This window comes from Ammodytes marinus, assembly GCF_949987685.1.
Source record: "Ammodytes marinus genome assembly, chromosome: 1".
NCBI classification, from domain to species: Eukaryota; Metazoa; Chordata; class Actinopteri; order Uranoscopiformes; family Ammodytidae; genus Ammodytes; species Ammodytes marinus.
Window position 1 is genome coordinate 21,842,180 of NC_137230.1, and position 26,133 is coordinate 21,868,312.

The following is a 26,133-nucleotide window of genomic DNA, read 5'->3' on the forward strand; positions in this document are numbered from 1 at the left end:
ATACTTACATTACATCTTTCACGTTCACACTAATATGAGATAACAGCTAATTAACCCCTCTTAACTGTTGGTAAGATCTTAATGTAGAAACAAACAATGTTCCATTATTCGGAGCAGTGGACAGCCTGCCTGTGAAACATGGAATGTAAAACACTCCTTTGAGATGAGACGTCCTGTGTTTTCTTCAAAGCGTGCCTGCGAGAGGGGAAGGGGTGAGGAGGGGGAACTCTGTAGTGAGGCTAGGCAGAGATTGTAGAGAGCAAAGGTGGGCAGAGAGTACTCAAGGTACTGTTACTTAATGATTTCTTGTGTTTAAAAACCCTCACAAAGAGAACAAAAGTGGTTATTTTGAAGACTGCTGTGACATAGTTATACATGGAAGGGCCAATGTAGCACTTCAAATTTTTGAAGGAATAGTTAGCCATTTTGAGAAACACTCATTTGTGTTCTTGTTGCGGTTCCATGAGAAATTGGTAACACTTTTGTGTATTTACAGTGGTTATGAAGCTACATCAAGTAGCCGCTTTAGCATGAAGACTTGAATCAGTGGGAAAAAAGTAGCCTGGCTCTTTTTTTTAAGAAGGTAACACAATCTGCCTAGCACCCATAAAATCAGTTGTAGTCTCTTCATTTCACAGGAAATTAATACAGGAAGTCTGCAAAGTCCAGGTTGAAGCAGGAAGTTGGTTTATAAAAATGTGATGGATTTACCATCTGTTGTGTGTCAAAGTATGTTTCCCTTCGATTTGTCTTTCCCCTTACCTTGACCTGACCGCAACCTGACTCTAACCCCAACCAGCTATCTCTGCAATGCATTAGAACTTAACTACGTGTTAACCACAACCTTAGAGTGGACACCGTTTGAGGGAGAACAGATTTGGGTCTGTGTTTTTTTATAACCTGTATGCTCATCTTAACTGCTCATGCAAACCAAGCCCCAACCTCAGCGATTTTTACCAGCATCCAATAAGGAAGTGACCACAACTGTAGTAACCAGGAAGTGCCACTGGGGGCTTGGAGCAGAAGACAGCCATCTCTCATTGACTCCAATGTTAAACATGCCGTTTTCACAGCATTATTAAACCTATTTACAGCCTGGGCCACGAAACCATTTTAGTCTGTATGTTTAGGTCATATCTCCATGACAACACTGAGGGGGGTGAATTTTTTTGTCCCACGCTAGTTTTTATTCTTGAGTGTTCTTGTGTTAAAGCTGCAGTTGAGAGTTTTTTTACTGTAATATTTGGCAAAACTGTCATAATAGCCATTCAGCTATATGTAGGTGAAGTGGTCTGAAAATATTTTTTAATCACTTTGCTCCCCCCTGCCTCTGTGTGCTGCCCCCCAAAATTGCCACCGCTCATGTTAATTTTGACCAATCAGAGCGAGGTCAGATTCTCCGTTCTTATTGGCTGTGGGACCTTGGCAACGACGTTGATGCGTCAGTTGCGTGAGCGTTCACGACCCTAGCAGTCTGACACTAGCCTACTACGGCGGACAGCGAGTAGCAATGTCTTCACAAACGAACCCTCAATTTACCATTCTCAGGATACCAACAACTAAAGCAGAGAACACACCGGGCGCGTTGGCGCTTTGGGCCAAAGCGACCAACGCGCCCGATCTGGCGCGTGGTCATTTTGTGTCAAAAAACTGTCCAACGCGCCCAAAAGCAACGCGCCTACGTCATGGCCTACGTAGATGAGCCCGCCCGAAACTTATTTTCCCCTGCTTTTTCTATTGCTGATCAACCATGGCTGAGATAATCCCCATCGCTGCGCTCTATCTTTTGTGGGAGTCCGAGGAACGGAGCTACGCAGCTAGTCTCCCCCAATATATTTATTCCCCTAATCAACCATGGCTGCGATCAGATCCGACCCGACACAACAGCGTTCATGTCCACACAAAAACAACTTCTACACGGCCAACAATTGTGCCAAAAAACTAAAAAACAGCAAGTGAACGGAACGAATAGCCTTAAAACAGCATTGCAGATTCACGCCACTCGGAAATGAACACAAACAGCAAGGCAGCACCATACCAAACACATTTACAGCAGCATTGTGCACAGGGCAGTAGAAAATAAAGGCAAGTAGCCTACATTACTTGGCTGTGACGGGACCGTGGCTGGCGTAGATAGCCTATAGGGCAGGCATAAACACCGGTGCTTCGCTGTACTCGTTGTGAAAGTTCCCCGGATTTAGCCGTTATGTTTGGGTTCATTATATGGAGGTGGTGGCCGCACACAGCCGGGTGAGTTAGCTAACGCTATCCGACCGGTGCTAACTTGGTTTATCGGCTTAAGCACAGCCACACATATTCACTGAATTAACCAGGAAGCCCATTCTCCTGGCTCACTTTCCCCACCCGAGCGGCTTCATATCACCAGCCAGCCGCATTTCCTCCACGGTGTTTATACAGTCTCGCACACACAGCAGTGATTATTTGCTCCTGGTTCACTTTCCCCACGTCTTGTAACCCCGAGCGGCTTCATACAGCACCAGGCAGCCAGCCGTAAATACATTTCCTACTCGGTGTTTGCCTCTGTGTTGTCACGGTCTCGCACACACAGCGGTGATTATTTGCGCCTCCATTTTGTCTCAGATTTTTCTGTCCTCCGGCTCTCTGCCAGTGACGTAGGGTCAAGCTCACCGCTGATTGGCCAACGCGGCTAAACGTCACGCGCCGGAGCGTTGAAAGTTCAATATTTTCATCTTTTTTTTGACGCTTTGCCGGCGCGGTGACGCTTTTTGACGCTTTGCCGGCGCGGTGACGCTTTGGCAACGCGCCCAAAGTGCCCAAAGCAACGCTTTGCCGCGGCCAACGGATCCTCGCGCCCCAACCAATGGTTCCCTATGCAAAAATAGGATTTTTCAACGCGCCCACCACACCCAACGCGCCCGGTGTGTTCTCACCTTAACACCGCTAAGACAGCAAAAAAACGAGGAGACGAATGTTGAAAAGTTAACTGCTAAAAGGGAGACGGAGAGAGCTCGAAAAAAAGTACACCGGCCATGTCTTCTTGCCCTATCACATCAAGACCTCTCCGACCGCGACCTCGTCCCCTTCCTCTGCCCCTAGGCTGCCTGCCGCTAGCAGCAGGACGTCCGCTGGCCCTATATAGCCCTCGTCCTGTGCTCAGTGTTGCCAACTCAAAGCGATTTTGTCGCTATATTTAGTGACTTTTCAGCCCCCCTGGCGACTTTCTTTTTTCAAAACAGCGACAAGCGACAAATCTAGCTTTTTTTTCTAGTGTTATTGGTGACTTTTTTCGCCAAAGCAAGTATCACCTCTTCTCAACGAGCAGCGGGAGCACTGACACGCAGCCCGCTCCTCGCGCAGCAGCCCCGAGCAGCCCCTCCCAGCTGCGGTCAGAGCAGGAGCATAGATAGTAGGAGATAGGCCTACACACACACCTCTCCGCTCTGTTACAATTAGTTTGCTATCTTGCCTGGCTGTTACAGCTACTTTTGTTAGGCCTACCAGCACACTTACAATGATTTTAAGCTAACATACATGGTATGTCTGTGATTAAAATGAAGATGCTCAATATGTACGTATGTAGTTATCATTACTAATGTTTAATCACCTCGGAATCGGACATGGTGTTTGTCTCCTGTCAATGTAACTGAATTCACATGAACGTGCATAGCTGTCGTTCGGAGGGAGGAACTACAGCAGGTAGAGCGTTGTGAAAACAGCCGTTGGGATCCCAACGGCTGAAACTCTCAACTGCAGCTTTAATTAGGAATGATCCTTTTAAAGGAATAGTTCCACATTTTGTTTAACACACTTATTTGCGTACCTACAGAGAGTTGATGAGAAGATTGTTACCGCTTATTCCTCTGTATAAGTACATAGAAGGAACCAGCCAGCAGAGTAGCTTAACTTAACATGAAGACTGAAAACAGTGGGAAACAGCTTGCCTGTCTATGTCGGAAAATAATAAAACCCACTGAACCAGAACCTCTAAAGTTCACCAATCAAGGCATTTTATCTTGTTATTTTATCAAGGAGCAATACATTCCCTAAATATTTCCTCCAAATGTCAAACCATTACTTTTGGGATTTTCCAGAAGAAGCTGAATTTCAGAATTTCAAATATATGACTAAATATAGACAGTTCTAAAGTGCTTTTTATGCATAATAACACGTTACTTTTCAACCTTAGAGTAGAACGGAGATTGAGATGGCCACGGAGACAACAAGGAAGCAATTGCATCAGCAGCTGAGATTCAATTTGCAACTCTGCATCTGATGTTTTCCTGTGTAAATATATTTTTTGCGTGCTCATAAAGACGTTTTTGGCTGAGTAACACAAAATCTGTGTATGTGTTTGCGTGTGTCTGTGAACAGATAATACTCTTAGGGCCACAGACATCTTCCCCAGCGTTGTGCCAGGCCGCAGTCTCCCAACATGGCAGTGCAACTCTGCACTGGAATCTAATGGCAGCACACACCCCCTGCTGTCTAATGAGAGGATTAGACGCTACATATTTGTTACAATCCCCTGTTGAAGTTAGCCCTTCCTCTCCCTGTCCCTCGCTCTCTCTGTCTTTCTCCTCCTCCACCATGTTGGACACACTGCTGTGAGCCTGTGGTTTAATAGAGAATGTCCTGGCCTGCTGACACATGCAAAGCACAAACATTCAAACATGTGCAAATACTAGCTATAAAGGCCTACGTACACCCACACATGTGGGGGCATAAACACACACACACACACACACACACACAGCAGAGGAGATATTTATGCTCAAAGTGTTTTGGTTTTAATAGCCCACTCTGCGGTAAATGGAGCGCCTTCTGTTTCCATCTCACACTCTAGCCTATTGTGGGTGTGCATGTGATGGTGCGGTGAGCAGAGAAAGATCCAAGGATGATCATCACCGTCTTCCCAGTTTGTCGATTCCAAGATATAAAGCTGAATCAGGCCTGCCAGTATAATTACAGGAAGGAATCCGAAGAATGCTGTGATCTGAACTGAGCCTGACACCATGCATATAGGGCCCCATGCAGCTGATTTACCCACTCCACGAGTGTGTGTTTGTGTGTGTGTAGTTGGGGAGTAGGGGGGGTGGGGGTTTGACCTTGTTGTTACCGGTGCCATTTGTTATGAATGACACATTTTCCACAGTTTTTCTTAACATCTTGATTCATTCAATGCGTAAAAAAAAAAAAAAAAAAAGATCAACAACTTTGCCCAACATTACATTGACATCTGTGGACAGATCCTGGAGATGCATTCGCCCCTAAATCATTTAGAAACCAAACACTGCGAGCTTCAGTTTTGCGCATGCCTGTGTTTCTGTGAGGTTTACCATATACAGGCCGGGGTGTGCTGTGCTCTCCTTGATCCAGAACAGAAAGAGGCCATGTCACTTATCTGAGGAATTCACCCTGAACATCTCCTCTCCATAAACACTCCCCTGTGGAGCATATCCCTCTCTCTCACACCGTCTCTTTCTTTCACACACACAAAAACACACACGTCCCTCTCGCTCTATATTGTGTTCTGCCATTTTGTAGCAAATCAAATCTTTGTAGTTTACCAAATTATTTTCAAGAGGGTGACTAACTTAAAACACCATCCGTTATGCTAATACTACAGGGTCCACAAACGCCACCTGGAACTTGTTCAAAACCCCTCACATTGCTGACATCGTTCTCTGTCTCTGTGTTTTGAGTGTCAAACAGGTGTTCCTTATTAAGGATTGACTTGAAAAATTAGCCAAGGCAGAGAGAAACGCTTACAAGGGCCTCTCTCTCTCTTTCGGACGTGTTTATTTGTGTCTGTTATGCAGTTTGCGCCAGTGGATTTTTCTTTTGCTCTACGAGTAATATAACATAAAGATATCAGATCTTCCCTACAGTTCAAACATCCTTTCCTGTAGTGACACATCTCTAACGGGAACTGACAATGGTCTGTAAAAGAAAAGAAAAGATAGTGATGTCTCTACACCCACCGAGGTAGATGTGTATCTGACAAAAAAAAAGCATACAGCATACACAGACATGGCGGCACAGAGAAAAAGGTTGCGTTTTGCACCAGAATGGAATTCCAGCAGCCTTGTTTTTCCGATTGATCTCAGCGATGGGGGGAATGTCAGAGTGTGGCGACTGAGATAAGAATGGCACCTGGAGAATGTACTGTGGAGCACATTCATGTAGGACTTCCGAAGTAAATGATATACTAGAATTGAGTGAGTGAACACACTCTTGCAAACAATACCAGCCACAGACCTTTCCAAAACAAGCCCTGTTGGAGATAGAATCACAGGGAGATATGACAATCAGCTCAATGTTTCAAATATAAACTATTTTGTTTTCAGCATCAATTTGGAGCAGGACGTTGGGAAGACAGCAGATGAAAATGTCTGCATTATGTATAGCAGTAAAACAGTAATGGATATTTTTGTTGTTGCACAATCTGGTGTGTGTGTGTGTGTGTATGCCTGTCAGTGTGCATTTTCTGAGAACCGTAACGTGACACCCAGGTCTTGCAGAATGGGGCTGAATCTCTTACCCCATCTGGAGGTGCTGACTTCCAGATTTTTTGAAGGTCTTGCTGCTAATGGAACATGAATCCAGATGAATAAATGGTAGATATGTGACAAACAATAAACCTCCACCAACATTGCCTTGAATAAAAATTGGAAAAGATGGCAAACAGAGGTGTGTGTAAGGAGGAGCACAACGGCAACAGATATTACTGTAATTAGACCTCTTTTCTCAGAGGACTTCTTGGAAAGGCACAGGTCTTTACTAATAACTCTAACAATGGTTCTATTCTATTCAAGTGTCCCAGCCAGTCAGTCAGTCAGCCAGTCAGTCAGTCAGCGTGCACAGCATGAGGACCCTGACTCTGAAGAAGCTTAATGGCATTCCACCACTATTTATTTTGTATTATCTATACATGTGCTTTTTCCTATTGTGACATGTCAAAATGTCTTCACTGTAAACAGGACAATAATAACACAATGTTTTAAAAACCTTGTACGGTTAAAGAAAAGTTGACAGGAGTCAATACAAAAAAAGAGCATTGCATCCTGCCTCTGTCCTGTTCTGAGTCATTCAAAATAACTAACAGCAGACTATCAAGATCATCCAGTCACATTACATCATGGTAATCTCACATAGCCCGCAAGTTGTCTATGTTGTTCATTCGACGCAAACAGGTTATCATTGCATAAACACACATGTTTTGATTGAGTTGTCAGGATGATTATTTTGTCCCAGTCTTCTAGATTTTCTGATTTGTGTTATTTTATATATCCATTAAAAAATAATCACAGAAACATATATCATGTGAAAATGCCTATTTAGAAGTCCCTCACAATTTACGAGATGTTTTCTCAGCTCAGCACCACTAGATCAACTATGTCAACAATTTACAACTGACCCCACTGTGAGCGAGTGTGGGTTGGTTATGAAACTCCCCTTAGTCTCTCCTCCCTGCTCGTTGCATTGTGTGCAGTGTATCTATACTGACACCTAGGTGTATTGGTTTTCAAATACCTTCCAGGTTTTTCAGTGGTTATGTTTATGTCCCCACCACTATCAGCGGATTGGATACCAATTGTCCTGTGTCTTGCGTATCTGTGTGTTAAATGAACTTATTAACAATACATCTGGAAAGCTTATAACCATTAAGGCATGGCCCCTACAACACCACCCTCACTGATTGTGGCTGGCTGAAACTGCACTAATGTTAGGTGTACAGCACCTATGGACCACTTGTAAGAAGAAGCTGAAGTGAAAATTACAGTCAAACATATCATTCCATATTAATTGCACATGATATAGGTCTAGTAAAATCATTTGTAGGCTATGTTTTTATAATTTCTAATGGTTTCACTGTAGATGGTTTTAATAGCCCTATAAGCATTGTGCTTTACATCTGGGTGACAGTGCAACCAAAATGTAGCCGTTGCATTGTTCACGTCTTTCCTTGATTTCCATAAGGGCTCTGTATGTATAGAACATTCCTCAGTCACAGCTCCATCTGTTTGTAGGAAGAATGGAGAGGCCCTCAGCAGACCCCTGAGAGGTTTAAAGTATGCCGGCCTCCCGCAGTCTCCCAGCAAACACACTGAGCACTCCCTCTCTCCTCTCTGGCAGGCCGCTTTTAATTCAGCCTGGGCCTCACGAGGAGGTGAACCGCTTGGACTCCAGCCAGGTAAATGGCTCAAACGAAACCGCCATCAGAAGACATCACCCTCAACCTCCTCAACATGCCTGTGCCTCTCCCCCTGCCTTCAGTCCTCTCTCTCTCTCTCTATGAGTTGTTTAAAATAAATAAATAAAGAGCAGCCCTTATCCTGCGACACAGTGCGACAAGGGGGCATACAGTCCCCTCGTCCTTGTGGGAGATATATGACCACAAATCTGCCACCTTTACTGTGCAATTTCCTTCATTTCCCTAAGATGACTCACACAACCCCCCTCCCTCTTTCCCTCCCTTTATTGCCTGAGGCTTCCAGTGAGAGGGCAATGTTGGCAGTGTGGCCATTCTGCAGGCTGCACCTCTGATTTACTGATTGATTTTAACATTAACGACCGGCCCCTCCTCCCAACCAACCAAAACATGCACAGAAGTGGACGCACGCGCGCACACACACCCATTGTGGAGCCTTTCCTGTGGCTCTAAGATAAAGCGGTTACTAGCTGAGTCTGAAAGCTAAAGTCTTGATAAAGGCATGGATGCAGCAAATGAGGCAGAGTGCTCCTGTATTGTAGCATGTGTGCATGGATGTCTGCATAAGCTGAATTTCTATGGTTTCTATACTCATCAGTTAGTAGCAAAACACATTTCTAAGAAATTTCAAATGTAGATTTGCCACCTTTTCTAAGACTAAAATCCCTGTGATGGCATATTAAATTGATTTATCAGTGAGCTGGGTTGGTTGTAGTAGGTTATGATTGGATTAAAAATCAGTGGACAATAATCTATTAACCTATTATCTATATTTTTAGAATTACAATGTATCAAATGACAGTGAAAACAAGTGTATTATCTCTGTTGGTTTGTTTTTGATTTCGCAAACTGGGACTTTTCTATTTCTTTAAAAATTCAGTTAATATTCTTTTTTGTTTCAAAAGCAAAAAAAAAAGTGTCAGAAAGAAAGGTGTTGTTTTGTTTCTGTGTTATCTCAGTAACCATCCTTGCCAAAGTGTGGGCGGTCGGTTACAAGGAGACACCAGCAGCTACTGTCAGGACTTTGATAGCATGCAGCAGATACAGAGCAAAAAAAAACTGAAAAACTGTCAACTGGTGTGTTTAAAACGGCCGGCACTCAATGTTTTGCATTTCAGGATGTTGACACAGCTGTATACAAATTGTCTGGACACACAATAATTCAAATGTGTGGCTCTGACCCCACTGCAGTGTCTTTGAAAGAGCCACAGAAGGATTAGATTGAATAACATAAAAGGTAAACTAAGTGATGTTTAGGACGATAAAAGTTCTGCTTGTGTGTTGTGGCAGAAATGTGCTTGAACACACAAAAAAAAAAAACTGCCATAGGAGAGGTGATTGCCAACACACAATTGTAGAGCAAGGAAACTCAACTTCTCAGTATGAGAGAAAGATCCTGCGTCATAAATGACCAAAAACACACATTGTTCATATATAATGTAAATGTTTAGTTGGTTTTAAAAGGGAAACCCTACTCCCTCAGTGTTGTCTTTAGTTAAGTGGACAGAGACAGAACTGGGAGGGGAAAAAAACTAAAGAATAAGAACCAAAGGGTAAAACAAAGGTAACAATTACCTCATGTACAGTATTTTAACCAGATTACACTTTTTTTCAATCAGTAGTTAGGCGGCTGCATCACTACCTGTACAGAGAGGGATACCGTTTGCTTATAATATTGAAATAATAAACCTATAGCCGAGCTGGCATATGATCATCCTGAGATGCAGCGGTGGTTGGATGGGTCTCATGACAATCTTTTGGGAAAAACTACCAGGTCTTCATTTAGGAAATGGCAAAAGAACTTTTTAAAAAACCACATGTGAGTATGTGAGACAGATCACTTCACAGGGGGCAGGGGGTGGGATGGAGTCTTACAGGGAAAATTTTGATTCCACCAAAGTCTGAGAAAAACATAGAAAGAAATACTTCACCCTGCTCCAACAGTTACATCACAATGACCTCCATAGCATAGCTCTCCAAAAGACACTGTGCTGCCTATTAGATCATACTCATTACAAAGACCAGCATCCTCTACATTTCAAGGCACCTCAGACAAAGCTATTGCGAAACATTTAGGTAAATTATTAACAGTCACTCATTTATGGATAAAATCCTACAACATATTACGTCAAATGAAGTTCGTATCCAAACTTCAGCATACAGGAATTGTTCAAGAGCATGTTGACGTATGAATACAAAACACATGGAAGAGTGCCCTCTAGTGTAGAATTGAATGTCATCAACTCCTGAGAACACACATCTTAACCTGGGTTGCGTGTGAATCATGCAAGCAGCCGCTCAGAAAGCTCCCATGCTCGTCATCTAACATTTATTCAGGGCTCAATAAATGTGTAATCCTTGTTTAAACTAATAAACAGAAGTCAGCACGTCACAGTCGCTGAATTCAAAAGCCTGAATACCGACACTTTTTGAACAGAGGATAAACCGTGCAATGCTCAAAACTTGGCAGATGAGCTCGGGACAAATCATTTTTTGCACATTGCAAAACATATGTGTCTGCTTCACGTTTGCCTTCAAAATAAAAAGATAGAAATATTGAATGTTTTTATAGCAATAAATGAGAGTCCAACAATTTATATCATGTTCAATGTTTTTTTCCCCCTCCATTTTAAACAAACATCTCAAACACAATACAATAAGAGACAGTTGGGACTTAAGTATACAAAGTGCTACATTGTAATATATCATCCATAAATGTGGAGTTTCACAGATGAAAATACTACATAGGGGTTTCTAATGTACTTGCTTAATGTTCAGCTTTGTTTATTGTGGTTAGCTTAAAAAAAAGTTTGATATCTTGATTTCTTCCCATTCAAGAACTAAAAAGAAGTAAATGCTGTTTAGATGATACAACCTTAAGTCTAATGAGTCCTGATCATCTGCATGAGAAGCATCTTTTGGTTTAAGTTCACAAACTAGGGAAGTGATCCCATTCCTAAGTGAAGGAACAATCTATCTTCCTTCTTTCAAATAAACTGATGCGACGTTTCCAGTTTATTAAAGCAAGCTGGTAAATGGCTCCTTTTGATCTTGCCCAATTTGACTGACATTTCATTTAGCACACTCAGGATCAGCAACCGTATTCACAACTGTAAAGTGGCAGACGTCTGTGACATTGCGTTGTAAATGAAAGTGTTGCTAAAGGGCACAAACTGGTGGCTGATGATCTTGATGGCTTCTTGAGCAGCAGATCCTAAAAATTAAAAATAAAAACACATTTCAAATTAGATGTATTAGTATTGTATAGGGAGGGGGGGGGGGTTGGTGTTTTCTTACATTATTTAATTTTCTGAAGGGTGCTAAAACATTACCTCCCAAAAATGCAGCAACTGTGTGTGGCTCTGCTGCCCCATATCGACAGCTGAAGGTTAGGAAAAAGGTGTAAAAAGTTCATAGTTATTTTGGCTCAGTCTTTTAACAAATCACTCTCATCAGGAATGTAAGTAAGGAAATCCAGCATTGACCAGTGACTTACAACTCATGGATGTAATCATCTTTGATGTTGACGTTGAGACTGTACTCCTGTAGGAGGCTGTTCACGCAGAGCTTCAGTTTGCTGATGTCGTCCTCCACTTGGTAGTTATAAACTCCTGGTAAGAGGTGACAAAATCAATGTAATCATTTTACTTCTGAATATTGGTATCGGGAGTAAAAATCAGACTATAATGTGCACCGTATAATGTAAAATGTAGCTTAAAAATATAGACGAATCAACCAGCATCCATTACTTTCCTTCCTAATAGATGGCACACGTTTTATAAAAAAATCTATATCTAATATGAAGCATATGAAGTTTGTAGCCAGTTAAATGATACCCAGGGGGCAAAACCCTCTTTTCTTTTTTTTAAACAGACATTGTTGTAAAAGGTTGTTCACCAGAAATGATATCTAGGACCTTCAAGGATCACAACCTGGGTGGACAACCTGGTCAACTACCTGCTGGAAAGCTACAGGGGGCCGAAATGGAACAATCAGACAATTAAGAACATATGAAAACATCCTTCAGTAATAACCTTCAGAATAGTGCTAAGAATTAACGTTTAGTTGATGCAAGTGTTTAGAAGTTGAGATTTTTGGGTCAGAGTAATGAAAAAAACTATCAAATCATGTTTATTTATACACTATCAAACCAGAATTATCACACCATTTCTCACAGAGGAAGTTCATTATGTAGAAACTTAACCCACTTATATAATGTCAAAAAGCAATACAGATCTCAACTCTTGCTTTAGCCAATATCTAGATTTCTGGTTTTTAAAGATCTTCAATACAAAAAATCATTGTTTTAATGCCAGTATTCAACTGGCAAAGTTTCATGAAGATATCTTTAATTAAAAACATATATAATGTTTATCCTCGCATTAAACCATGGTTCTGATTTTCCATTTCGGCCACCTGTAGCTTTCCAGCAGGTAGTTGACCAGGTCATCGACCCAGGTTGTGATCCTTGAAGGTCCTAGATATCATTTCTGGTGAACAACCTTTTACAACAGCCCATGTCCATAAAATAACTTTGCCCCCTGGGTATGAAGGCGTTTCACATTTTGTTCAATTCTTTCAAAGGGAAACCTGTATTAGCCTCGGCCTTACCTGGGTAGCGGGAGTGTTGCTGATAGAAGCGATCAACAGCTCGGAGCATGAGGTAGAAGACCATCTCGCTGTCTGGATTGTCCATGCATGAGGCTGAGGACACACAGCCATCGGTAATATGTGAATAACACGTTTCATGCTTTCCAGAGGAGAGAATAGCTCACACAAGAAATTACAATGAAAATAAACAGAAGATTTTATTTAGAGGGAAATTATTCTCCAACTTACTGATTTCATCCTTATTTACTGAATCCACACTATATTCCTCAGCCAGAGATCTGCAGTTCACCACCCTCAGGAAAGATGAATTCTTACCTAGACACCAACACAAATGCCTACAGTTAGGAGTAAACTTATCAAAAATGTACTTATAGAAATTTGAAATTTCTACCTGACTGCATCGCAATATGAATGGGTGCCCCTTAAAACACTCTTTATAGTTTGGATGGCCTATTGGGTTAATACATTTAAGATCAGAATTGAGTGCATGTGCTGTATTAATTAGTGCAAATTAATATCACTGTATTCAGAAATGTGAGGGCAAGGGTCATTCATTAAAGAATGGGTTACTTACAGAACAGTTTGATGTCCTTTTCAGAGATGCTCTCTGGTGGCTAATGGGAAGGAACAATGGTAATTTCAGTTGAGCCGTTTTAGTTGTTCTTGACCACTATTTGTTGAGTAGATTTCTCTAAATTAAACCTTAATACTCTAATTCAGTGAATACGTGGGTTTCACAGCATACCTTCCCAACAGACTGCAATAGACATTCTACATGCTTAGAAACAGCTGCTGCATCCTGCATGGCTTTTTCCCTGTAACTGAAGTAAAACACAAAGTAAACAACAACACACACCCACAAACCTTTATTAAAAAAAAATCTATTTTATCTATACAGCTACCACCAGACCCACATATTCCACACTTACACATTTTGAAGGCTTATGAACTTCTGAGAATCCGCAATCATATCTGGGATGGTTCCCCTAACAGGTAAGCTTCCATTGCCTTCACTGTGAACAAACTCTTTCACAGCTCGCAGCATCATCCAGAAGGACAGGGTCTGGTTAACACACCAGCAGAATACTCAATACAACTATTTATTTCATACAATGCTACAACTACATATTTACTTAGAATAGAATGGTCTTAGTACCTGTGTTGTGATGTTGCTACACTGCTCACTATTGAAGAGGTCTTTGACAGCACCAGGAACCTGCAGAAACAAGAGCCGTTACTAGAGGAGTCTCACAAGGACCTATAGGGGGTTTAAAAGGTGAGGTCGGTTGCATGCGATGTGACAAAAGATATCTTAGTATAGTATTTCAAAACTGGCACCTTGGTTGGATTTAAGGCAGTGTTGATATTCTTAATCGCTTCCTCAAAGTTTTCCTCGTCCTCTGGCACACCGTTTTCATTCTTCCGGATCCCTGAAGAAAAAAAAAATAGTAAAAAAAATCACAGTAATGTTTAAGTTACACACGCATGTCATTCAATTTACAGGTGACTACAATCCAGAAGTCTACAGATACCTTCCCGAATACACTGTCTGAAGGCCTCTTTCTCCTTGTAATTCTTTGGCGGCTGGCAGTTGTGCTGCAATAAAAAAAAAAGTAGGATGACATTTTATTATACAAAACACTGCATTTTAAAGCAGTTGGGAGAAAACAGAAACAGTCTTGTACCTCACTGAGCCATTTCTCCAGGTGTTTAGCAACAACGATAATCCACGGTGTGTGACTGTGATCCTACAGATTAATTAAAGAACGGAAAAGATAACTATTAGTTGTGTCAAACTGGCAAAGTTTAAACTGACTAATGTGTGTACATGAATGTGCTGAGGAACACACCTTCTTGTTCATACTGTCAAGGTCATAGGACTGAATGTGATTCTGGAATTCAGCAAAAGGCTGGTCTAACCTCAGGTCCTCCAAGGCATTGTCAGGATGAGATTCAATCACTGAAGAGAGAGGGGCAATAAAATTCAAATTAAAATGATACACATACTACAACGGCCAAGTACAAATAATGGCGCTTTTCCACTGCGTGTTATCAGCTCAACTCAACTCGCATTTTTGACGTCGGCAGACTGCCGGTCACTGATTGGCCAGAGACTACCGGGTTCATTCTGTTGTATTTACTCCCAAACTCTCCGGGACTTTTCGAGTGTATTTTGTCTCGCAGCTTGCAGCCTTCTCTGGCTCTCTTTCATTTGATTTGAATCACAGATCCGAAAAAACTTAATGAAATGTCCATATATTTGCTAAGCTAACCCAGTTGTGTTGGTAGTTGGGGATGTTACTTTAAACATACTGTCCACGACAGGAGAGGAGACATGTCGGGCAGCTAGCAGCTAGCCTATAGTAGCCAGCTGGGACATTCAGGAGGTACTATTTGCAGTGGAAAACGACCCGTGCTGCAACCAAACCAAGTTAAGTCGAGTTGAGTCAAGTAGAGCTACATGTGCGGTGGAAAAGCGCCATAAGTATAGATACGGGAAGAGAGATGATAATAATATCATGGAAATATTTGAGAATAGAGACTCATTTATAACAGTGCATATCACAGTGCTGTATTTGCAAGTTCATCGGTTTATGCTGCACATTCTTTATATTCATTTAAATTAATATCAATTAAAGGTGGAAATGTAAAGTCATAATTGGAAAACAAGTGGAATCAAAGTTAAATTCTAACCTGCATACTAACCTGTATGCTCCTGCACCACTAGTCTCATGTAGCCGATCAGGCCGTACGTTTTACAGATTAGGAAAGGTACATTGGCACTCCACAGGACTGAGCCTAGCCTCAAACACGTGCTGTTGAATTTTAGAGAAAATGCGACAAATTGAAACAGACAAAATAACACAATCACTAATCCAGCCTAATAAAAAACATTGCTAACTATTTATATAATGAAACAAGGTCTAACTAAACAGCAACATTTTTACAGCCAGTAAGCTATTATGTAAACAGAGGGAAGGCTATTGCACTGTGAACAGGAATGCAAATGTTCTTCAAGCATAAAGAAGTTCCTCCATCATATTTTTTTGAAGCTCAGAAAGAGTGCTAAAGGCGCCACCCATGATGGACTGGACAAAGTTTGGATGAATGGAATTATACTCAAAATTGTACAGACTACTAGGGAATTTCTCATAAACTCATTTGTCATCAGAAAATGTGAGGGCAAAGATAAACCATTTGCCATACCTTTCTGGCAACTGGACACCGATGACTATAGTGAATCTGTGGAAAAACTCTGGATCGTTGTCCAGAAGCTTGTCTGGACTCTGCAAGGGCAAGAGAAAAAATAAAATAAAAATCTGCACTCAATTTTACAGTGTTTCAGTTTGATGAACTGTATATACTATCATGCTTATGATAAAACAAAGTAACGCTTTTTGCTTTCAATTCCTACTATAACAGTATTACTGTTGTTAAAACATCTGTGGTACCATTTAGGCATGGGGCGATAACCGGTTTGAATGTATAACACGGTTAGAAAAAGGCGCTATTATTGTTCATCATGTGGTTCTATGCGCACCATTTAAATACTCAAACAATACCAACCTCCTCAACAAAGTTCCCAGATACGTCACTGTTTAGTTCTTGGAGCAGCTCAGTGGCAGCCTGTGCTCTGTTCTGAAACATACAAAATAACTCAGTTTAGGGATCATATCAAAATGCAAACACATTGCAATATTTTTCCCTTTACAATGTCAAAAAACACCAACCAAGTTGCAGAGATGTCATTGCAGGGAGCAGGTGTATCGTTGTGTGAAATTTCAGAATTGAAGAGAATAGGAATAGGATATACAAAAAAATAATCAGCAAAGCATGCATACCTTTCCAATGCTGTTGTTGCTGAGGAAAAAGCTGCAAGACAATATCAAGAGGTCAACCATGGGCACACAAGTACAACTAAAACATCTTATGCTAACCTGGGTTCAACTTCAAACATTTAATTAAATTATAAAAGACACTGCTGTCTCACTTGTTTCCAACATCTTCCCCAGACACTGTGTGACCATCCACTACGGTGAACGCTCCAATACCTGTCAAAGGAGATCAATCAGTTCAATCAGGAGGATTTTTCTATCTATCCTCAGCACCTGAGCCAACAAGTGAACCACACATGTGTGTACCTGGAAGTACAAGGTTCTTCAGTATCTCTGTTCCAGTGGCTGTAGCGTTAATGAGACACACATGTGCATTCTCCAGTTCTTCTTGGCCATGGTCACCCCACAGTCTGAAAGCACATAACACAACATAGCATGGGCAAGTGTTGCCATCTAGTGATACGATTCATTCTCTACCTCTGTCAAAATCATACTGAATGAATAATGCCTTAGCTAGTCCTGTATCGTGACAGTCGTTTACATCATGAAACGCAGTATGAATACAATATGAATTATGTCATTAAGACAAGATGGTAAGTTTGAAAGGCAAACAATGGCCAAATACACCGACCAGCAGCACACCCACTGAATTAACCAGATATCTAGTGTGTTAGCTTGTCAATGATGTTTGAACTGTAACGCATACAGAAAGCTAACACTAGCTCAATGTAGCACTCCTGTCGCACCAATGTCTCTGCTGTGAATTCTCAGAGGAAATGCGTTGGAGATTCAACTACAGACATACAAGTTCTCTATTAGCGCTACGTTATAAGTTGGGTTTACCTGAGCTGCCTGTCGTATTTCTGCTCTTTGGAGGCTTTGGTGGCCGCCATGGTTGCTTTCGAATGAGTGACGTCCATAGATAGTATATACAGTGACGTCTAGCAATTTAACTTCCGCATCGGCAGATTCGACACAAATACGTCCGGGTGACAATTCAGTTGTGCACTTTCGACACGATTGATGGACATTTTGACCTGACACTAAGGTTTTGTTGAATTATTATAGTTTGTTGGTTAAAATTAGAGAAGCTTTCTTCCTGTGCAGTGACTTTAAACAGACATTTGGAGGCAGCGAGCATGCACAGTCTGAGTGCTTAGGGGCAGGGGCCACAACAAAGCAGGGGCTGCCTCTCACCCAGGATTAAGGTGATCTACTGAAGCTGATCAAGTCCGAACATTTTGGAGTACAAAAACGTTTTTTTTTTTTTTTTTTTTTTTTTTTTTTACCTCTCTACGTTTATTATTGGTCATGCTTTAAATTAAAATATTTTTTATTTGGAATTTTTACTCAAGACAATTTTTAATCCATTGTCCAGTCGATGTGTGTGTGTGTGTGTGTGTGTGTGTGTGTGTGTGTGTGGAAGCGTGGGAGGGGGTGGGGGGCGTGACGAGGCGTGTCAAGAAAGCGATAATTGCCATTCCCCTTTGGCCACTACTTAAACTTCATCAATAGCTGCACCGGTTGATGTCCCTGTCCGTTCTCCACGTGTGCGGTGCAGGAGGCAAACACAGACCGCTTGTTCCGACTTGAATCCACCGACAGGGACAATGACAGGGAATCACTGGGGTTATGGGAAGCAGGACGGTAAGATCTTTTGTTTTTTAATAGCATCCGTGCTACAGGCGGAATCTTTTGTGCTTTCCGATCCTAGTGGAGGCAATAAGCATGATTGTCTGTCCTAGAATAGCCTTATTCTTTCTGTGCTATTTCTCTTTCCTGGAGGCAATTATTCATAGTCAGTAACCCGCGGGAGTAACGCTATTAAATGGAGATTAGCCACATGCCTAATGGGATGACTGCTGTCACCTTAACCTGAATTGGCTTCTGAGTGACAATCAGGGTCATGGGCAATATTTTGTAATTACTTTTTTTTACTGTTTAATGCAGGCTATTGCTATGTGTGGATGAGACGGTCTTCAGTGAATTTTATTGCATTTTAATTTTTTTTTTAATTTTAAGCAGATTGCATCTAGTTGCTTGTGGAAGCAGATCCTTTGGCTTAAAACTGTTTTAACTCAATTAAATGTGTTGAATTAAAAAATATTGAATCCAATACTGTTCTTTAGAAAGTAGCCTATTTAATATTTTTCTTTGCATTGACCCAGGTGAAATCTGTTTTTTTGTTTTGTTTATGGTGCATTTGATTTGATCATCACTCAATGCATACCTCTGGCTGTATAGCTGAAAACACTGGATGTACTTAACCCTAAAATGTTTTGTAATGTCATGTTCTTCTTGTAATGTAAGGTCCATCTGCATGGCACCAAAACTACCCTGTTGCTCAGGGGAATCGACAGTCTCCCATTGACATCGTCCCCCAACAGGCTTCACACGACTCCGGGCTTGGCCCCATTGTCCTAAACTATGATCAGTGTTCCTCCATCAACATTGCCAACAATGGACACTCTGTTGTTGTGGAGTTTGATGACTCTGATGATCGTTCAGGTGAGGAAAATGTTTTTATTTACTTTTAGCTGATTATGCATAAATTCAGCTATGGTCTCGTCCAAAGTTTTTTTTTTAAATTTTTTGGTTCAAATATGTTCTGTTTTTAGATATTTACAATCTACAGAGGTGCAGATGTGGTAAAAAGACAAATAAACAGTAATGTGAATAGATAGTGTTTTCATGGCAGGAACTGTGCATTGATGTGATCTGCTCTATTGCACTATGACCGGATTCAAAGTTTATTGACAGAGATCACAGTTCAGAGTTAATCTCGGCTCTGATATCTGTGCGCCATCCACATGAGGTGGAAATCTGTGCTCAAAGTTTGCTTTCATAAACATGCGCTTGAAAGGTGGGGATAACCTTGATTTTAAGAAAGTGCAAACCATCCGCATTACTGACTATAATCAAAGGTTACAAATAAACCTCTGATTACGCTCCCGGGGAAGTGCAGCCAGCAGTTTACTCGGTGTCTTTCTGCCGGACAAGTGATATAATATCCTTAGGTAGATGTCCTCATTGCATGATTATTATGACCCTATTTGTTTTAATCACTGGGTGGATCCATGTGTACCACCCCATAATTAACATGATTGATAAGACAGGCATCGTGCACTTTCCACAGAGCAAGCAAGTAACTATAAGAGAACAGATTCAGGAAAACACTCACACATTTCCTCTGAGTTCAGATGAGGTGCACAAATCCCCTACACCTGCTGTTTGTCAGGTTGCCATGTGTGGCTTGGTCTGGGTGTATTTTTGCATATATTCAAACATGACGGTGTTCTGTGTCCCTGTTGTAACGGTATGAAAAGGAGCATAACATTTAAGTTATATTAAGACTGAAGCAAACAATATATAATACGATATCATATCCAAGATTTTCTTCTGAATGTTAGAATTAGAAACATAAAGGGATTTAAAACCAGTCATTGTGATTGATTTAGTGACTTTCCCCAGTCAATAATCAAGGCTAGGATTCACAACACTGTAACACCTATAATGCCCTGAATCAGCACATCATGTATTTATAAGTGGCTATCTAGTAATTGCCCCATTGACCTGTTAGTAGCACATCTTTAAACAGTTTTTCTAGATCGCTTTGTTCTTGTAGACATCACATTTCTGCTGAAGAATGGTCCAAAGATGCGTGTTTTTCTCTTTATGCCGTTCATGCCTAGCTAATCTGACCTAGCCTGTTTGCCAGAAGGATGTCAGCAGCATCACAATTAATAACAATCACACTAGACTGGTGTCCATACACAGCAATGCAAGCTGGATGGCCTATACTCTATACTATCCTGATAAATAAGGTTGAATGGCATACATTAACGTATCTATTCATCCTTGTTTGCCAATGGACCTGAATGGAAAGTTAAACCCACCAAAAAGTAGCTTAAGTGCAGGATTGGCTATTTGTGTCTCCAACCTAAAGCTTGTCTACAGAGCTCTAACGATAGATTATTCGGCAAAGCTGTCTGTCTGCCAATGCTCCTGTCCCAGCCTTGAGGGAGAAATGTAATAAAGTGTGTGGGTGTGTGGCTAGCTACACACGGGGTGCTCTATGCTGGAAAGCAATTTGTCTAACCCTCGCAGACAGTGGGGGTGTGTGCATACTGTGTGATGCTCATTTTTAACATCTCCTCTCATCCTCTACAGTGATCCAGGGAGGCCCCCTTGACAACCCCTACAGGCTTAAACAGTTTCACTTCCACTGGGGTGGAAAGGGTTGCGAAGGCTCTGAGCACACTGTTGCAGGAAATGGCTATGCATCTGAGGTCAGTGTATTTTGGGACCTGAATCCTTCAATGTATCAGTGTATAATTACCAAAACACAGCATAACCCATGCTTGGCTTAGGTGTGAGGTTAAGCATTTGGGACAATGTATTTTTCTATAAAGTTAAATTCAAATAATTAATCATTTTGATGCTAATTACCTGTATTCTCAATAGGGCTGCAACTAACGATTATTTTGATAATCGATTAATATGTCGATTATTTTCTCGATTAATCGATCAGTGTTTTGGTCCGTAAAATGTCAGAAAATTGTGAAAAATGTTGATCAGTTTTCCAAAGCCCATGTTGACGTCCTCAAATGTTTTGTTATGTCCAAAACACACAGATATTTCAGTTTATTGTCATAATAGGATTAAAGAAACCATAACATATTCACATTTGAGAAGCTGAAATCAGAGAATTTGGACAATTTGTATTACAAACGTACTCTAAACGATTAATCGATTATCAAAATAGTTGGCGATTATTTTAGTAATCGATTAATAATCGATTATTCGATTAATCGTTGCAGCTCTAATTCTCAATCTGTGAAAGTAACTATTTGGTGTACTTTTTTAAAATTTGGTGTCAAAATAATAAATTCTTAACAATATCTTAACAATTTCTGTTAAGATATTTTGCATTATAGGGCTGAGAAAACAATTTATATATACTCAGGTGTAAAATCATTGTACAACTTTTAACTATAAATAAAATATATTTTTTCTTTTTCTTTCTATTTGCCACCTCTAGCTTCACTTAGTTCACTGGAATGCCGTCAAGTACAAGACGTTTGGGGAGGCGGCAACAGCTCCTGACGGCCTCGCTGTCCTCGGCATCTTTTTAGACGTAAGAGTTTTTCTAAATCATGCACTATATTCTGTATAGTGTGAGTATGTATCAATTTTTTTTAATATGGGACTCTTTCAAAAGTCAATGAAATAATAAAACGATCTTATCCGTTCCATCAGACAGGGGATGACCACAGATGGCTCCACACGATAACAGATGCTCTGTACATGGTGAAGTTTAAGGTGAGTTCTATGATTGTTACTTGGTTTTATGACTCATAATGTTTGTGTGGTTTATCACCTGCTCTCAGCATTATTGCTATAATAAAATTAAATAAACTGTCGTATTTGCGTTTTCCATCACAGGCTAGTGTCACAGATTTCAAAGGTTTCAACCCCAAGTGCCTTCTACCCAGCAGCCTCCACTACTGGACCTACCTGGGATCACTGACCACACCCCCCCTACATGAGAGCGTCATCTGGGTAGTCCTGAAGGAGCCAATCAAAGTGTCTGAAAAACAGGTGTGTATTTCAAAAATGTTCATTTAAGCACAAAGCATCCCAGATTTCCAACATGTATACATTTGAACAGTGATGTTCACCCTACATGGGAAATGAGAAGGCCCGGCTCTTGATTAATTATTAAATTATGACTGAGAGCCATAATTTTAAATTAACATTTTAGTTGTGTGTAGATGTCTGTGAAGAATCATCTAACCTACACCTGTTCAACGTTTTGGACATAGTGAAGTTCTTCTTTTGGAGTGAACCGATACGAGAGGACTACAGCAAATGATTATCTGCCATCACTGCTTAAAAAACAACTGCAAAATGGAAAGAGTAAAAAAAGAGAAATATGTTCTTAATTCCTGACTGCACATATTATGTTCAGCTCTAACGTATATTCAAGTGTTGGTTGTAATCAACAATCTGCATCCATATTTTAAGTGTGATGCCTCTCAAAATGTGCAGTTTTCAGACATCCTTTTCCTGGCCTGCATACTGTTGGTTGATTCCCCACACAGCTCTCAGGATCAGAGCCGGCCCAAGCCTTCAGGGGGCCCTAAGCGAAATATGATTAGGGGGCCCCTCTCCAATGTAAGCGCTGCTGAAATTATAGATCTTTGTGAAATATTATTCACACACCCAGTGTTTTCCGCTAGTGCCTCCACTGTGCAGCTGTGCGAAAATATTAGACAGCCGAGATTCAGACCCTCCTAGGGGGGTCCGGGGGTATGCCCCCCCGGAGATTTTTTTAACCTTTTTAAAGTGAAATGCATGAATCTGGTGCACTTTGAGAGGAAAATTAAGAGGCTAAATCTGAGAAATTTAGTGTGAACAAATAATTTGGAGACACTGGGTCAGAAGAATTAGAAGCTATTGAAGAAGGACACATGGATTTTATAAAATATAAAATTAAATATTATGGAGGGTCCTCTGGGTTGGGCTTGGAGTTCTTTTTCTTTTACGGGACATATTTCTCTGTAATATAGTGAATGCATTTAAATGCAGTGAGAGGAACGAAGCAGAAGAACTCTTGTCCAGCTATCTTTTTTTCCACAGACGAGGCTGAAATAGGCTATAGACCATACACAGTGCATGGGAAACTGAGGGCAGCCCCATTTCCAATTGTTTTTAAATAAACTCAATACACACTGTGCATGAATGTGAATGTGACATGATCAGATAATTTCGGATTACCACACAGATTTTTAGGCTATTAATTATCTAGACCAAAACATTTTATTCCTTTTTTTGTATGATAACTCACATTTGCATAATATGATGTTAATATCAAACACACAAACTTAAAAAAAAACCTGGCGGTCGGGGGCCCTAAGCGACCGCTTAGTTCGCTTATGCCTCGGGCCGGCTCTGCTCAGGATCCACTGCCTCCCCTTGTTGTTAAACTAAAGCTCAGCTTCACTGGATGAGTGTGCCAAGTTTGAGTTGTGGTGGGGTTACCTCTGTGCTGTAATGTGTCTACTGTCTAGAAACAAACAGTTTGGCCTAAGTTTGATGCTATATTTAGAGGCCAGAGCAGAGGATGCCGGGGCATGTCGTGTTAAGGGTTGACTTGTTTTCATCCACCCTTCCTTTGGCACTACATTTAATCAGAAAAGTTGAGGTCTGATAACCCCAGGTTGTTGACAAATTAAGCTGACTAACTGGATGTGTGCAGCACATGCCTTCTTGGTCCCCCAGTGAGCTGGCTCTGTGGCGACTGCTGCCAGCCTCTGGATTAAACTCTTACGCTTTGTTGATCTGTCCTAGTGTAGTTCCCTGTCTTCCACTTGGGTATGTTAGGAATTGGTTGAGTTTTAATCTGAACACCTCAGGTGTAGTCATAAACAATGGTTCTGTAAACCCATGTGTGTAACATAGCTGGGGGTGAGGTGTGAGCAATAGGCACATGGCCCCACAACCTTTGACACTAGGTCTCAAGCCTTTGATCCCCTCCAGCTGATTATCCTGATGGATGGATAATTGAGAAATGCTTGCATGGAGAACCAGCAGGGAAAAGCCCTTATATAACAGGCTATTATTTTGTTTTTCCTTTCCCCTCATGTTAGACTTGTAGGGAAAATAGAAACAAGGTTGGGTTTTGTTTTTAAGTTTGAGTTTTTCCCCAATCATTTTCTTTCCAACGAGATGCATTTGAAGATTGATAGAACATGGCAAAAATGAATTGATCCTACTAGCCAAATCATGATGTAGCTTATTCCCATATGTGTTTCTGAGAACATGGGCACTGCCTTAGTTGATCCTGCATACACGGTCCTCACTTGTGCATCAAAACAACTGCAGCTGAAAATAGTATTCAACAAATGCACTGTTCTCAAGAAATTGCATTTGTGACCAGTTTCTGAATTCCTAAAACAAAATGACTTGGGGTTAGGGAAGTCAATGTACTTGTGACACATGTATTGTTTTCCGATTTTTAATGGGATTTGTTGATGATATCATACTGTATATCATCACCACTCTATCCCCTTCTTAATTGCTTATAGTGTATAAATAATAAATCGCAACAATAATAACAAGCAAGCAAGCAAACAAATAATGCAAAATAAAGAGAAATAAATGGAACTAATAGTGAAACCAAACCTACATTTTGTTTGCAGATATATTAAGGGATAATTGTGTCTTTCTATCTCTTCCGATGCAGCTGGGCAAGTTCCGGATGCTTGTGTGTTGTGGGGAGGAAGATGATCAGAGGATGCACATGGAAAACAACTACAGGCCTCCCCAGCCTCTCAAAGGCAGGAAAGTGCGTTCCTCTAATTAATGTGACCCGAAGAGATTTAAAGACCTAGACAAACAGCAAAACCTCTTTTTAGACAACAGTCAATACATTCATTTGAGTGTATTCTTTACCTCATGGTGGTTGTGATGTTTTTCTGGTTTACTTTGTGCAGAAGGAAAAAAAATTCAGGGAATAATTTTCATCACTGCCAGCACATTGAGATGCTTGTTTCTCTCTTCAATGCCAGAGGGAGGAAACCGTTTTTGAGGGATTTAGAGACAGATAAAAGGGATTTTATGAAGCAAAATAATAAATGTGTTAATATATATATATGTATTTGAAGCCATATGTTGATGAAGATTCAATGGTCGGATGTGTACTTGTGACTCCATAAGTGGTGCAGAGGAAGCAAGATCCTACATTAACTAACGTCAAGCTCTTGTCGGGTACTATTTTGTGTAACATGGAACTCTGTATACCAGTGCAGCTTGTTGCTGTTTTGCAGACTGGTATTGCACCCACTCTGCCTCGGACTCCACACTGATCCCAATTGATCCCCCAATGATCCAGCCTATTGCTGGTGGATTCCCAGTCCTTGTGGCCATAGATCCCCTTCCAGTCCAACAATCCAAACTAGTGTAGTCCCATGTCCACTTAAACGGCTCGGTCTGGCCTTTGATGGAGGGCATGGAAGTCTCAGATCCTTCTGAAGCTCGAGAGGGACTGGGATATTTATTATTTTTTGCACGCTCTCCAGATTTAGCAAGTATTCTTTCGTGCAGAACTGCTTCTCATTTGGAGATGTGTTGAACTCCATGCATCCCTAACAAGGAGCCAATGCATTTAATATTTCAATCAAACTCTGAATCTTTAGTTTATGGTCAATGTTTTGAGATTAAACTGCTACCTCCTGGAAGTTTCTCATTTTGAGGTTTGGTGTTTCTACTGTGCAAAAAGGTAATATGCACTGTTATTAAGAGCTCAACTCTGAAGCTGCAATTGTAAAGAGAAACAGTCCAGTATAGAAATGCCTGGCAGAGGAGAGGCCCTGGTGTCTCACTTGGGTGAGTAATGGCCGCCTTGTGTAATGCTGGTCCTTATGTAGATGGACTTTGATTTGACAGTGATACACTTATATGGTTATCCTGCAGTAAAAAGCACACAGC

The 26,133-nt window shown here is 41.0% G+C and overlaps 2 protein-coding genes across 2 annotated transcripts; one reads left to right on the top strand and one right to left on the bottom strand.

Moving 5' to 3' along the window:
* Positions 1 to 10,190: 10,190 nt before the first annotated feature.
* Positions 10,191 to 17,561, bottom strand: nae1 (nedd8 activating enzyme E1 subunit 1; the record flags this gene model as incomplete). Its single annotated transcript, XM_080053161.1, has 20 exons — positions 10,191 to 11,408; positions 11,527 to 11,576; positions 11,691 to 11,805; positions 12,806 to 12,898; positions 13,034 to 13,120; positions 13,380 to 13,419; positions 13,551 to 13,626; positions 13,735 to 13,868; positions 13,962 to 14,021; positions 14,144 to 14,235; positions 14,338 to 14,401; positions 14,491 to 14,553; positions 14,656 to 14,765; positions 15,512 to 15,621; positions 16,013 to 16,092; positions 16,373 to 16,444; positions 16,648 to 16,678; positions 16,797 to 16,857; positions 16,948 to 17,051; positions 17,485 to 17,561. 20 exons carry the CDS (start codon positions 17,559 to 17,561, stop codon positions 11,299 to 11,301), a joined length of 1,629 nt encoding a protein of 542 aa, XP_079909287.1. The 3' UTR covers positions 10,191 to 11,298.
* A 690-nt stretch (positions 17,562 to 18,251) lies between these two features.
* On the top strand, positions 18,252 to 25,009 carry ca7 (carbonic anhydrase VII; the record flags this gene model as incomplete). The annotated part of the gene is made up of 7 exons (XM_080026762.1): positions 18,252 to 18,288; positions 18,952 to 19,149; positions 20,812 to 20,930; positions 21,683 to 21,778; positions 21,901 to 21,963; positions 22,087 to 22,242; positions 24,890 to 25,009. 7 exons carry the CDS (start codon positions 18,252 to 18,254, stop codon positions 25,007 to 25,009), a joined length of 789 nt encoding a protein of 262 aa, XP_079882888.1.
* Positions 25,010 to 26,133: the final 1,124 nt, after the last annotated feature.